A 14393-nucleotide genomic window follows, 5' to 3' on the forward strand; every position below is an offset into this window, starting at 1 on the left:
CCGTGGGCGGGTGGGCGGCGGCGGCCCCGGCTGCGGGCATCTAGCCACGGGCACCTTTGCTGCGGGGCGGTGCCACGTCCGCCCCCACCTCCTGCCCGGGAGCGGGCGGGGGGAATCGGCGGCCAAGTTTGGGCTCCAGCTCCGGGGATCTGAAGCCTTTTCCGCCCGCCCCTGACCTAGCCTTACCGTGTTCGCCCGTCCCTTTTGGAAATACCGAAGCGGCACACTTTGAACTCTGAAAAGATCTTTCCTTTGGAAGCCCGGGAGGATGCGGCCCACAAGATGCACACTCACTCCACATCTAGGAATTGCCCGCGCCCCTAGAGGGCAGGAGCGCGCCCTTTTATATTGACCTACAGCTGGACGAAAGAGAATATTCCTTTCGCCACGGAGGCGTTTCCCGGTGGGGGTCGGCCCTAACAGATCTGGGCACCTTCTTGGGTATCCAGGCATTCATCTCACTGTGGGTCACTGAATCTCGGGTTTGGAAAATCCCTTAAGGCAGAATGACTTTTCTGAACCAGCTCATGGACAAAATCTTTGATTTGGGGGAATTCAGGTGATGGGTATACTGGGCCAACCAGCGTCCCGTGCCTCACTGGCCTGTAGGGAGAACCCAGTGGAGCAAGTGTCCTGTCTGTTCAGACACCTTCACTGATCAGAAGCTAAAATCCCACTCCTGACGCTCATTTCATGTTCAGGTGACACTGGCTGTGAGAAAGTTCTGCCTTTCAAAGCACTCTTTAAAACCTCTCCCCCAGAATGTTTACCCACCAGCCAGTTCTGCCTCTGGGTCTCTACAGAACCAGTCTGGTCTCTTCCACAGGTAGCTTTTGAAATATGTGAAGGCAGTCAGGTATCCTATCTGCCTGCAGCCCCTTTTATCATAATTAATGTCACCTTCCAGCTTTCTGCTGCTTTCCCTAAAGCCCTCCCTCCCCAGGCCTGACTCTTCCTTCCGTATTCCAGGCTGAACAGCGCTTAGGGATAAGAGGTTTGCGTATGCGGAGCCACCCCAACCCCAGGCTTTGAAGAGTTCACACTGGTGCCTGATTTTTCTCAACTGACTCTTGCTTGCAGAGATGGATTCCACAGCCTACACTCTCAATTTGACCCTAAAGGAAGAAGAAGAGGAAGAAGAAATTCAGAGTCGGGAACCAGAGGATGGCCCCACAGATATGCAAAAAGTCCGGATCTGCTCAGAGGGTGGTTGGGTAAGTGAGAAGACAGTCCACACAGCTGTGAGGAGAGGAGCAAGCCTGGGAGCCGGGCTTGTTGTAAGTCTCCTCCTCTCGAGCATAGGAAGCAGAAATAGCCCAGCCCAGCCCAGCCCGGTATGTTTGCATTCCTGAGAAAACAGTCCTGGGGCTTTAAAAGGCACTGTGAAGAATGGAGCTGGTTGTGGAAACAGTCTCCTCAGCCATGTGGCTTGTCATCGTTGGGACTAGAAATCTGAACAGGGTTGTGTCCCTCCTATACCCCTGAGTCCCCTATATTTTGCTTAGTGCCAGGCATGTTGCAGACACCAACTAAATGCTTGCTGACCTGTGCTAAAGAAAAACTGACTCTGACGCATGTGAAGGTGGTAAGGAAGACTGTTCGGGACTGTTGAGACAGGTGTCAGGACTGTTGCAGGAGGGAGAGGGCTGGGGCTCAGCACTGAGTACGAGGAGACACGCAGGGCTTTCCAGCCAAGGATCCAGAGTGGGTGAAAAGTTACCAAGAAGAGACACCAATAGGGGGATTCTTGCTAAGCTGACTTAACAAGATTCTTGCTAAAGGCAGACTAGGGTGATCAGAGGTCAGAGGTGTGGGAATCTTCCTCAAGTAACTTAGCAGGATTCTTGCTAAAACGGGGCCGGCAGGCTGACACGAGGGGGCCCCCACGGAGGCCTGAAGTTTGGGAAGGAGAGAGCCTTTTACACCCACCGGTGGCTGAAGGGAACTTTTTGAAATAAGACCTGGGGCCCTGCACTGACTGGAGGAGAGCTTCAGGAGGGGACGCCGTGTGGTTCCGTGTGAACGCCTCTTGTGATAGCACGCACGGGAGAGCTGAAGTCCCACGTGGGCCAGATTGAGGGGTGGGGGTGGCAGGCAGCAGAGCGTACGGGACACATCCGAACAGAAGACCGTGATAGAAGTAGAGTGAATTTATAAAAATACAAATGCAGCGTGGTATTTGGGGGTGGGGAGTGGGAGATCCTACTAGGCATCTCCTAGGGAGAGGCCAGGGCCGCTGCTAAACATCTACAATGCACAGGACAGCCTCCATGACAAAGAATTATGTGGCCCAAAATGTCAGTAGTGCTGATGTTGGAAAACCCTGTCTTAGGGCATTAAACTAGGGGAAGAAAAGAAATAAATCTGTTCCTTAAATATGTATTTTGGCTGTAGAGAATTGTGTTAGGGTGATTGATAAAAGCCTTTCCAAAATGAGAGCTGTGCTGTCTGTCAGGATGATAATACTCCATAGGAGAATTAGAGTAGAAATCAAGTTTCAGGTAGAGAAAAGGAAGAATGTACCCCGAACTGAGTCTTATTCCTAAGTGGCACTGGCCGAGGGAAGGGAGAGGGCTTGCCCTCCAGACACCGGGAAAGCAGGATCCGAAGCCCCGAGAGGAAACCGCGTGTGCAGAGTTGGAGCAGCTCCCAGAGCTGGAAATGAAGAAGGTGAGAGAAGTAGGGCAGCCAGGGACCGGCAGCCGCAGGGCATGGGGCGCTGTGCCGAGGAGGTCGCGCTCTCCCCGGGAGCTCTGCGGGACGGGTCCTTGGCCGTCTGTCCTGCGAGGGCCGGGGCTCCTGCAGTCCAGTCCACGTGCTCAGTGGCCTGCTGGAAAAGTCTGGGCTTTGGAGCCAGACCTCCTGACTCTGTGACTGTGGGCAAGTTACTTAGCCGCTGTTTCCTCACTCATAAAAGTGGGGCAGTGATTCCCATTTCTTTATATTGAAGGATTCAATAAGATAAGTATTTAAACATGTAAGAGGGGGGCGCCTGGGAGGCTCAGTCATTTGAGCATCCGACTTGAGCTCAGGTCATGACCTTGCAGTTCGTGAGTTCAAGCTCCACATTGGGCTCTGTGATGACAGCCTGGAGCCTGCTTCTGATTCTGTGTCTCCCTCTCTCTCTGCTCCTCCCCTACTCACCCTTTGTTTCTCTCTCTCAAAAACAAATAAACGATTAAAAAAAATTTTTTTTTAGATAAACATGTAAGAGGGAGTGCCCTGCACAGTGCCTGGTATACAGCAGGTGCTTTTGTGCAGTGGACCTTTGCTGGGTGGTTATGCAGCTTCGTCAGCGTGGGGCTGTGTGGGGTGCAGGTACTTCCTGAGGGTTACCCTTGGCCATGGGTTCTGGAATGCCAGCTTGCCCGCAGAGCAGGGCAGTACATACAGGCCAAAGGAAGAACGCGGATCTATGAGATGCATCCTGGGTCTTCTGAGGGAAGGGAGGAGGACAGGGACCGAGGGTCCCTACCTGTAAGGCCAAGGCAGGGTGTTGGGGATTGAGCACAGGCCGCCTGACTTCGGGGTTGTGCCCAGGGCAGGCCCTGTTTCCTTATGCTGTGCTCAGCCAGACAAAAAGTCTCTGTGGAGAGAGGGGAGGCCTGCACCCCAGGGCCTGGCCGAAGGCTTGCTCAGTCCTCACAGAGGGTTGCTGTGAGGAGGATTTCTAAGCCACTGGCCTGTGTGTCTCGGAGCATAAGGTGGGCTTGTTTGAAGGTCCTCTGTGGCGCCGTCATAAATATGAGGACGTGAATCTGGCACCAGTCACCCTCCAGCCACTTTACAGGTTTGGGGCTCCTGATATTTTTACCAGGCCTAGGATGTTTCACTTCTGTGAGTGTCGGTAGCTCCTCTGAAATGACAGGCATAGCCAGTCCTGTGTCCCGTTTTATCAGCGAAGGGAAAGCGACTATAAATAGGTATGGCCTGGATCTGGAATTTCCTAGGGAGAGAAGAGGCCAAAGGAGAGTTGTTCAGAAGGCTGGGAAGTGAGAAGGGGTGGGGTGGAAAATTCCTGGCCGACGGGCTTTCCAGATTGAAGTCTGAGGAGAGCCCAGAGACTCATCTGTTTTTACCTCCTCGTATTTCACCCTTACTCCAAAGAGAAAGCTCCGTTTTGTAAGAGACAACTTAATGATTATTTGAACCTATTCTAAGTGCAACAAGAGAAAGGAAATTTGGATATTGCTTGCTTAACTCTTGTATTCAAATAAATTGGAGGACACCTGGGGGACTCAGTCGGTTAAGCTCTTGGTTCCAGCTCAGGTTGTGATGTTGTGGTTCATGAGTTTGAGCCCCACATTGGACTCTGCACTGATGGCTAGGAGCCTGCTTGGGATTCTTTCTCTCTCCCTCTCTCTCTGCCCCTCCCTGCTTGTTTCTGTCTCTCAAAATAAATAAATAAACTTTAAAAAATACATTCTTAAGTGATTACTCTCTGTAAGAAGTGTCCTAAGCTGAGGGAGATGGAATACGCACAGGTTTTTGCCCTCAGTGAGCTTGAATTCTAGTGTAAGAAGCAGACATGCAAACCAAGAGAATACTGCACTGTGGTAGGGTGTGGAGGCCAGGGTGCCATGGGATGTGTGGGTGGGCACACACCCCACATCAGGGCGAGCTTCCCCGGAAACAGGACATCTGGGCTACTTGGAAGATGGCCAGGAACGGGAGGACCTCTGAGGCAGTGGGAGAGCCTTGTGGGGGGACAGGAAAGGTCAAAGAATGGTTTGCCCAGGAAGCAGCAAGCCCTGAGTACAGCTGAGGATGGAGGTAGGCGAGAGAAGGGCTGGTCGCCAGGGAGGCCACTTTGCTCTTTGTAGGAGCCAGAGCCATGAACTCAGTGTGAGGTCCAGATCTCAGCCCTGCCATTTATTGGCTGTGTGACTTTGAGCAGCAAGGGCTTTCTGAGCTTCTTGATTAGATGGGGTCGTTGGGGAGGCCAGATGAAGCAGCTACAGGGCCTCTCCCGGGAAGGACTCCCCACTTGTACAGTGCTATGTGTGGGAAGGGAGGACGTGGACTGTGAGAGGAAGGAGAAAGTCCAGTGTGTCCAAATGACCGAAGGCTGGACGCCTGAAGAAGCTACCGGCTGCGCAGGTGCTAATTTTCTAAGCTGATGAAAAACGGTCTCATAATCACACAGGCTCTGGATTCAGCCTTGGGGAATAGCTTCGAAAGCAGTAATCCAAGGGAATAGCCTGAACCCCCAGCGATTTCTTACCTCTGAATATGATAAACTTTGGAGTAGGACTTTTAATGCCTGAAAGAAACAACATGGTAAAAAGAAGAGCACACAGTTGTGTAACCAAGAGGAGGTTGGTTTGGGTGGCCGGGCCCCTCCCGCAGGGGTCGGGGAGCAGGGTCAGTGGGGAGAGGGAAGGAGAGCTGCCTTTGTCCTTAGCTGAAGGTCTAGGCAGCAAAGCACACTAGTTTGTTCTCCTATCTCATTACATAAATTTAAGCTCTAATTAGCTCTTCTCTCCTCCTACTCCTGCTCTCGCAGATTGGAAAAGGCGGGATGAGGCCCCTGGTCCCCCTGGCTCCTCCCTGGGCTTTGGGTTCTGAACCAGTTGCTACAGCTGATACCCCTGGGAGTGGAGAACAGTGCCTACAAGCTGCCCCCCACCCCCACCCCAGGCCTGGGGTCCGTGACTTGGGTGAGGGCAGGGTGGTGGCTGGGCGTGTTGTGCTGGGAGGGGGGACCGTCTCAGCAGTGGCTCCTGAATCTGGAGTGGGGCTGAGCCGCCATCAGCTGTCCCCAAGTGTGTCCTGATCCAGTGATCGGGTGCTCACCGCTGGGGAGCTTTCTTCTCAAGGTGCGGCTCCCCTCACCTGCGAACCGAGGGAGTGAGCGACACTAAGCAGCGCGTGGGGGACCCGTGCTGTGCGCCACCGCATCCCCCAGGTCAGAGCCCCTCCCCTGCGAGATGAAGGTGTGTGAGGCTGTCTGCGTATGCCTGCCAGTCGTTGAGAGGCTTGTTCTGTTCCAGGTGCCGGCCCTGTTCGATGAGGTGGCCATATATTTTTCCGATGAGGAGTGGGAAGTTTTGACGGAGCAACAAAAGGCCCTCTACCGCGAAGTCATGAGGATGAATTATGAAACTGTCCTGTCCCTGGGTAAAGCTTTGTTTTTCCTTTGTCTCCTGGAAGCTGTGAGCCCAGAGACTTGTTTCTAGGTCTCTTCTCTGGTGTATCCAACATCCCTTTCTCCTGAACTTGGACTCTGTCCCCTCAATGCCTGTGTCCATTTGATTTCCTGGCTTTGATTTAGGCAGGATATAAATACTGAGTCCTTCTACGCAGCAACTTGGGCCAGCTCTCAGAACCATCCTCATTGGACCCAGACATTTGCATCAAAAAAATGAACATAAAAAATAAAATACAGACCTAACCTAAGAAACGTCACCACAGATCTGGGCCTGGGCTTCGCATGTCCGTCACGAGGGAAGGCAGGCCTCATGGTTACCCTGTTAGCCTCAGACGCTTGGGAACTTACTCCCAAAGAATCCTTGTTCCCCCTCCCGGCATCGGTAAACCATGTAATTAGAATGTAACCAGTTGGAGGGATTTCCTGGTTTCTCATAGGTGCCAGAACATTCAGTAGGTCAGGGACTGCATCCTGCCCAATGAGGTTCTTTTTGCCGTTACTCGTACTGGCCTTAATGAGAGATCCGTAAATTCCCTTGGACAGACCTGTTTCCTGTCATGTTTTTTTCTTTAATTACCCTAGAGCCCTTTCCCACTGGCTTTTGTAAACCTCCACACAGAGAGCGTGTGCATGGGGGTCGGGGGGGCATTCCCTGAGTATTGTAAAGTACTCATTTTGCTCCAAGGCAGCAACACACAGCTATTGACCTGTTTTATTTCCCATGAACAGAATTCCCATTCCCTAAGCCAGACATGATCACTCGGCTAGAAGGTGACGAGGAATCTCAGAATTCAGATGAATGGCAGCTCCAAGGAGGAACCTTTGCAGGTACTACAATGAAGTCACTCCAGCATCCATCCAGTAAGAGAGTATTGTGAACCCGGATTTGAAATTTCCTTGTCCACTCTGTGGGGTATCTAAGAGTTCAGGCAAGTCTATGAGGCAGAAGGATTATGGGCTTTGGATTTTCAAAATCTTGCTAGTGCGGTGTGACTTTAGGCCACTTCATTCACCTCTCTGGGCCTCAATTTCTTCGCCTGTCAACTGTGGGTAATAAGTCTGAACGTGCAACCTTGTGTGCTCATGAAATAAATTGAAGCTCGTGTGGCGTTTGGTCCTGTGCCCGTGGGGGGTGAGGGAGGCCACCTCAGTAGCGCACCACGGACCCTCGAAAACTAAGGAGAGTAACGAGACAAAGCACACGGCCACGGTGACTGACCCTAGTTTCTCGTCCATTTCATCTGGGATAGAAAAGGCAAGAGCGGCTGTGGTACATGTGTGAGCTAGTAGTCTGAGAAGTACACGGCCATTTGTCACCAACAGTTAGGATACCGGTTGGCTTCTAAGCAGCCAGTGATTATTCACCTCCTCTCTGTAGGTACGAGTTTCAAATGCCATATTTCATTGATTCTTGGACATATTTTCCCCCCACCACATTTACATCTCTGAAATTGAGAACTCATCTTAAAATTGATGGGATTTTCTTTTTCTTTTTCAATGGTGTATCTTGCAGCTGATGGCCTCTTAGTTTGGGTGAGATACGATAATTTCCCAAGTCCTATCCAGTTTTTGTGGCCACTTTCTAAATACAGAAGTTCTGATGTGGGTCTGAGGGAACTGGTGTTCTGCCTTATAAACTTAACTTTGCTAAGTATGGTTTTGCTGTAGATCTTCTTGGCATTGGGGATGCGAGTCAGGCCGTGATGCATCTAAATTCTGTACTACTCTCCGGTAGTGTGGATTCTGTTTGACTTCTCATCCACATGAAAACTATTTTGACCCAAAAGTGGCCCGCAAAATGATTGTGTGGTCCAAGTTTGGTACCTGTGTTCAATTCCCAGCTCTGGCACTTTGTCACTTAGCTCCCTTGATGTATTATTTCACTTCTGTAGCTTCACCTGCAAAGAAGGAGTAATGGTCCACAGGTCTTGTGACCTATAGGAATTGGCACAGGAATAAGGACCGAGGAAATGTTTTCTGTTATTAAAGTTACTCCTTCGGGTGAACCTCAGATTAAGATATTCTTAGCATTTTGACCCAGAACATCGGAATACGCCAGAAGACCTTTTACTTACTGTCATTCTGTCTGCCCGTCCCTGTCTGTCTCCTAGAAAATGAAGAGTCTGACGTCAAGCCCCCGGATTGGGCGGGGCCGATGAACGCCACCCCGCACTTTCCCCAGCCTCAGCACCTGGACGGCTTTGGCCTCCGCCTGCCGCGGGACCTCACGGAGCTGCCCGAGTGGAGTGAGGGGTACCCCTTCTACATGGCCATGGGCTTCCCGGGGTATGACCTCTCCGCGGACGACATTGCCGGGAAGTTTCAGTTCAGCCGGGGCATGCGGCGCAGTTACGATGCGGGGTTCAAGTTAATGGTGGTGGAGTATGCCGAGAGCACCAACAACTGCCAGGCTGCCAAGCAGTTCGGAGTGCTGGAAAAGAATGTTCGAGACTGGCGCAAGGTGAAGCCGCAGCTCCAGAATGCCCACGCCATGCGGCGGGCGTTCCGCGGCCCCAAGAACGGGCGCTTTGCCCTGGTGGACCAGCGCGTGGCCGAGTATGTCAGGTACATGCAGGCCAAGGGGGACCCTATCACCAGGGAGGCCATGCAGCTGAAAGCTCTGGAGATCGCCCAGGAAATGAACATTCCAGAGAAAGGGTTCAAGGCCAGCTTGGGATGGTGTCGAAGAATGATGCGGAGGTATGACTTGTCCCTGCGGCATAAAGTGCCGGTGCCCCAGCAGCTGCCCGAGGACCTGACAGAGAAACTGGTCACGTACCAGCGGAGCGTGCTGGCCCTGCGCAGGGCCCACGACTACCAGGTGGCCCAGATGGGGAATGCCGACGAGACGCCCATCTGTCTAGAGGTGCCCTCCCGGGTGACTGTGGACAACCAGGGCGAGAAGCCTGTCTTGGTCAAGACGCCGGGCAGGGAGAAACTGAAAATCACAGCGATGCTGGGTGTCTTGGCCGACGGGAGGAAACTGCCTCCGTACATCATTTTGAGGGGCACGTACATCCCCCCCGGGAAGTTCCCCAGCGGGATGGAAATCCGCTGCCATCGGTACGGGTGGATGACGGAGGACTTGATGCAGGACTGGTTGGAAGTGGTGTGGCGTCGGCGGACCGGCGCGGCGCCCAAGCAGCGAGGGATGCTGATCCTGAATGGCTTCCGAGGCCACGCCACCGACTCGGTGAAGAGCTCCATGGAGAGCATGAACACCGACATGGTCATCATCCCCGGGGGCCTGACCTCCCAGCTGCAGGTGCTGGACGTGGTGGTCTACAAGCCGCTGAATGACAGCGTCCGGGCCCAGTACTCCAACTGGCTTCTGGCCGGGAACCTGGCGCTCAGCCCCACGGGGAACGCCAAGAAGCCGCCCCTGGGCCTCTTCCTGGAGTGGGTCATGGTCGCGTGGAACAGCATCTCCAGTGAATCCATCGTCCAGGGGTTCAAGAAGTGCCACATCTCCAGCAACCTGGAAGATGAAGATGACGTCCTGTGGGAGATCGAGAGTGAGCTGCCAGGGGGAGGGGAGGCACCCCGAGAATGCGATATGGAGAGCACGCCGGAGGGCAACTGACAGCAGAGGGGAGACAAGGTAACCAGCAGACACAGTAACGCACCCGCGCCTTCACGGACGGACCTGTCCGTGTCCCACAGACACCTTCCCTCTTGCCGTTATTTTCTGTTCCCAAGAACTCTCAAGCCGGTTGTCCCGCACGGTGGATGACGGGCCGCCAGCTCCTCCTTTATGTCGGACGGCTGTTGCTTGGCTTGCTTTGTGGGTGTTTTGCTCTGAGGCCTGACCCGGGACCTCCTCACAAGGAGTGAGCTGCCACGACATCTAATCTGAGCGCCGTCAGGCTCAAATTATTTGGGCCTGAAGGAGCATAGTCTGACACGGCTCAGTCAACAAAAAGTTTGGTCTGAAAAGCCAACTACTTTCTTTCCCCTAGAAATCGGGGAACATTAGGGCCAGGCGTGTAGCTGACACACTTGGAGCAGCTGTGCTCCCTTCGGCTGTGCTCCCTTCGGCTGGCCCCCACGGCCGGTGGGGTAGGGAGGGCATGGGCACTGCGGCCTCCGTGCTCGGTCTCTGCGTGGCCTGCGGAAGCCCACGGGCACATAAAGACAAGAGCTTAGGTTTGCTTCTCCCCAGGAATTCAAAAGAGTTTTAAAACCTTATCTTATTCTCATAACGTCCTCCTGGCTGGAGTGAGCAATTACAATCATTTCTTGTAGTCCACTCATGTCTGAGGATGTATTTCTAAGTTAAATCTTTGCACCAAAAAAAAGAAAAGAAAACAGGGCACATACCTACGGCTACCATGAGTAAAGTCTGAGGACTGAGGGCAACAGGTCTGGAATTTTCAGAGTTGCCTATAGAAGGGCAGCTTCAAGAGGAAGTGGGGATGGGGACTGACAGCACTCGTGGGTGTGAGCCGACACATACCTCCCCCCAGCGCGCACACGCACGCACGCACGCCCCTACCCCTTGAGAAAGAACAGCCAACCAGGTACAGTGGGAAACATACAGAAAGAACAAGCAATTCATTTTGCCCTCTTGCTCTCATTTCCCTAATTGTCAATTAATTTTTTTCCCTAGACACAATGTTTAATATGAAGAAGGTTATTCCTTCCTTTACAGAGGACCTAACGCTACTTGACATTTCTTCTTCCTTTTATAGCATAACTAAGGGGTTCCATCCTAGTTGCTTTTTTTTCTCCAAAGGAAATGCTAACCAAAATCTTTCACCTCACTCCTCGCTGTATAAGCACAAGAGGACATAGGTCTCCTTCCCTGTCCCCAAATCAAATTGTACCCATACTGTTGAACCCCACTGTAATTCTGGGACCCCTCATATACCAGTGGCATCAAGGAGTTGTTCTCAGTGTTCAAGTCAAATCACCAAATTCGCTTTTCTGTCCCTCTCATGTCTGCTACCCTTTCCCTCCATGAAGTCAGCCCTTTGCTGCTAACCACAATCAGACTTTGAATTCTAGTGAGTTTTTAAGCCTTGTCTTATTTTGCTTTTTGTTGCTTTCCTTCTCCTTGTTCACTAATGCTTTTTTTGCTTTTTAAAAAAACTAAGTTCTTTGCTACCAGAAGAGGGAAGGGAAGAGCCAGGGCGAGGTGGCAGCATGAAGATAGGCATTGACGTCCAGTATCCACCGTGAGCTTCTGCCCATCGTGACCACCAGTTCTCTCGTCAGCTGCCCTTTTGTGAACTGAGGAAGTGATGGAAGCGGTTAGGGTTCTCAGTAAAAGGAGATTTAGCAGTGGACAGACGGGCATAAAACCGCCTCTCCTCATCTGTTTGGGAATCTAATGGAATAATCGTGTTTGTTAAAATGTGTACGATTTCTAAAATCCAAGGGTTAATTCACACATAGGTTCTCTCTGTTTTCCAGCAAATGGAACTGTTTGAAACAGGCGAGAAGAAAATCCTCAAGAAGATTCCTCCAAGCGTGGACGCACGGGGAGCAGCAGGCGGCCAGGGGGCTGAGCAGCCCCGTGACTGGACTGTGCGCCCTGTCTTGTGACATAGCCCACCCCGCCCCCCTCCACCACGTGTCAGAAAAGTCTAGGACCCTTGATTTCAGCAGAGACATGAATAGGGAAGAAACTGTCTGCCCCATGTTTTTGTTTTAGAGATTAATCCATGTGTCCATCAAAAGAAACCTGTAAATATGAACAAACAAAGGTATTTCCTGGAGAAGAGACCGTTTGTTCACCACCAACAGGAGACTCGTATGGGCCCGCCTCCACTGATGTGCTCTCTGTGGAGAAAACCTCAAGTAAATGTTTTCTTTTGCCTTTAAAAATGCTTCCAAGACTAGAACCTGTCCCCACACAGGTCAAGACGGCAGAGAAGGCTTTGTAGAAATGAGTCCCATATGTACACCTGTTATGTAGACATTTCCTCTTTTGGAAAAATGAGATACTAATGCTAACAAAATTCGGGCCTTACTGGCCTGGTGCCAGCAGACGGCTTTTCCACAGACAGACGAGGTCAGAGTGGTTACAGGTTAGCGAACTATGCTGTTTATTTATCTTCCCAAACTCGTTGGCAGCTAGACTCCTCTAGGGTCTTTGGTGACCCTCTGTGTCATATTTAATGATGGGGCAGCGTTTAGCATACACGCTTTTCTGTTTCTCAGGCTGCCTGCAGAAGTCGCTATAAATTATCTGCTCTCCACGTGGTACAAGGCTCATTGACTCATCGAATACTTGTTTGGTTGGTTTCTTTAATATTTTTATCACGGGGTATGAGAGGACGTGGGCCTTTAGCTGCAGCTGTTTCGGGACTGCTAATCTCCTGCCCTGCAGAAATAGATGGGAGGTCTTTGAATTTTTACATTATAGTAATTTGCATTCCCACATAAGTTGAGTGTTAAGGAAGCATTCCGAGCTATCTATGCTACAAAAAAATATGCCAGGACCTTCTAGACAAAGCCATTGCCAGAAATGTCATTCCGCTGTCTGATCTGAGTAACAGGCTACTACCATAACCACTTTCTTCTGGTAGACTCTGCTCATACGCTATACTGTTCTTGGCATCTTGAAACACCTATTTCTACTCAGGTACTCATTTTCCTATTAGTGACTCACCTCTCATTTGTTTAAAACCAGTTTTCCTCCAAGGGAGGAGATTTCACTTCATTTCTCGTATCTGAATAACTTTCAATTTTGGAATTATTTCCCATTTGCTTTCACCTGTACTGTATTATTTGTTCTCTCAAATGGCATCTAAATACAGCTAGTTTCCATTCCCTCCACTTCCACTTAATTTATCCTCCACTGCCCTGGTTCCTGGTCCTTCCCTTTATGTCCTGTTTTACTTACTTTGGGAGCTTAAATTTTATAAGATCTAATTTTGGGTTCCTGCATTGGAGCCATAGTTTTCTTGCAGAGAAGAGTAGAAAATGGGTTCCACTCCTATTTCATTCCACCAACATCTTGAGTCTCATCATCAGCTGATAGATGATGCCTTACAGGTTGCATAGCACTGGAACTTTCCTAGAGTAATGGCTCTACTGTCAGGGTTTTTCTGGGCTCATTCTTCCACTGACTTAATTATGAACTATGCTTAACAGAGTCCCAGTGCACCTATTTTGCAGAATGGCTGTTACCCTGGAATTCCTCTAGCACATACTGAGACATAGTTGTCCTTCCCAGTAGGTAGACATGGACCCCAACAATAAACTTTGATAATAAAGACAATAGGCTATGGTGCTTTTATTTATTATTTACCTGCTAGCATTGGGAAAGGCTGCGTTTCAAACTACTTTTATGCTTTATTCTCCATTCAGTTTGGGGAGTGTGTGTGTAATATCCTTGAATCAAAAAAGTGTTATAGCAATATAAATGTTGGTGTCTGAAGACAAAGGGAAGAAAAATGATCCGTGGTTTTAAACTCAAAAAAGTGCAGGGGTGGGGAGTTAGGGGGAGGCCTGGCATAGCTTTCTTCCTCATGCAGTCATGTTTCAGGTGTCCTCAGGGATGGTACACTACGCAATCACATGGGGGGGGGTGGAGTCCGAGGAACATGTGTTTGGTTGATCACAGCAGAGGGTGATCAAGGCTGTAAGAATGTGTTGAGCCGGCACTCTGGGTAGAAAGCAAGGTGAGCATTATCAAACCTGGCTTTACGGTGATGCGCCCGTGATGAAAGATGATTACTGAAACTCCTGCAGGAAAAATAAGCTTCATTCTAAGTCTGAAATTATCTGGTTTCAAACAGCTTTTTCCTCATTGAGAGTTATGTTTCTAAATGCTTGGTAATAAGCAGTCACAATTCCACTCAGGACCCCAGCTGGGAACACTGCTGGAGTCGGAACTAGCCTTTGGTGGGACAGAGGCATCAAATGTTTCAAATCCTAAGTATCCGTCTATCCTCAACCCTGTTTCCACTTTACAAAATGACTCTTATGGAAAGCAGATATTCACGTAGGCTGGAAACACGAGGCAAAGGGGGTCCTCCAGCATCCTGTGGTCCCCACCAGAGGAGGGGGCTGTGGAGGTGCCAGCCAGCGTGGCACATGGAGGCTGCCACCGCAGTGGGCGGCAGGACGTGGCTGAGGCTCCCGGCTGCCTCCCATTTAAGCACAACGTGACATTTAACACATACTTTGCATTAAGTTCCTGGTATACAGATAGCCTGAAACAAAAGCACTAACTTCACCTAGCTATCAATCCGAAGTCTTCCAAACCTGACAAATTATCTAAACCTTTAAA

General features: G+C 50.7%; 1 protein-coding gene across 2 annotated transcripts; it reads left to right on the top strand.

Annotated features, from left to right (window-relative positions):
* The first annotated feature begins 927 nt into the window (after window positions 1–927).
* Window positions 928–13379, top strand: POGK (pogo transposable element derived with KRAB domain). 2 transcript variants are annotated; one of them, XM_029935070.1, is made up of 5 exons: window positions 928–1214; window positions 5994–6120; window positions 6881–7012; window positions 8263–9752; window positions 11567–13379. In XM_029935070.1, the coding sequence occupies exons 1-4, from the start codon at window positions 1083–1085 to the stop codon at window positions 9732–9734; spliced, it is 1863 nt and encodes a 620-aa protein (XP_029790930.1). In that variant the 5' UTR covers window positions 928–1082; the 3' UTR covers window positions 9735–9752; window positions 11567–13379. The 2 variants fall into 2 exon arrangements, with proteins under 2 accessions (XP_029790930.1, XP_029790931.1); XM_029935071.1 differs by having other exon boundaries at window positions 929–1214; window positions 6881–6979.
* Window positions 13380–14393: the final 1014 nt, after the last annotated feature.

The sequence above is a fragment of the Suricata suricatta genome, chromosome 3 (assembly GCF_006229205.1).
Source record: "Suricata suricatta isolate VVHF042 chromosome 3, meerkat_22Aug2017_6uvM2_HiC, whole genome shotgun sequence".
Taxonomy (NCBI): domain Eukaryota; kingdom Metazoa; phylum Chordata; class Mammalia; order Carnivora; family Herpestidae; genus Suricata; species Suricata suricatta.

Bases quoted from the DNA above. Each gene is read 5' to 3' on its own strand.
- POGK (XM_029935070.1), top strand. From the start codon at position 1,083: ATGGATTCCACAGCCTACACTCTCAATTTGACCCTAAAGGAAGAAGAA. The intron at 1,215-5,993 runs GTAAGTGAGAAG...GTTCTGTTCCAG, and splicing joins TCTGCTCAGAGGGTGGTTGG to GTGCCGGCCCTGTTCGATGA. The intron at 6,121-6,880 runs GTAAAGCTTTGT...TCCCATGAACAG, and splicing joins TGAAACTGTCCTGTCCCTGG to AATTCCCATTCCCTAAGCCA.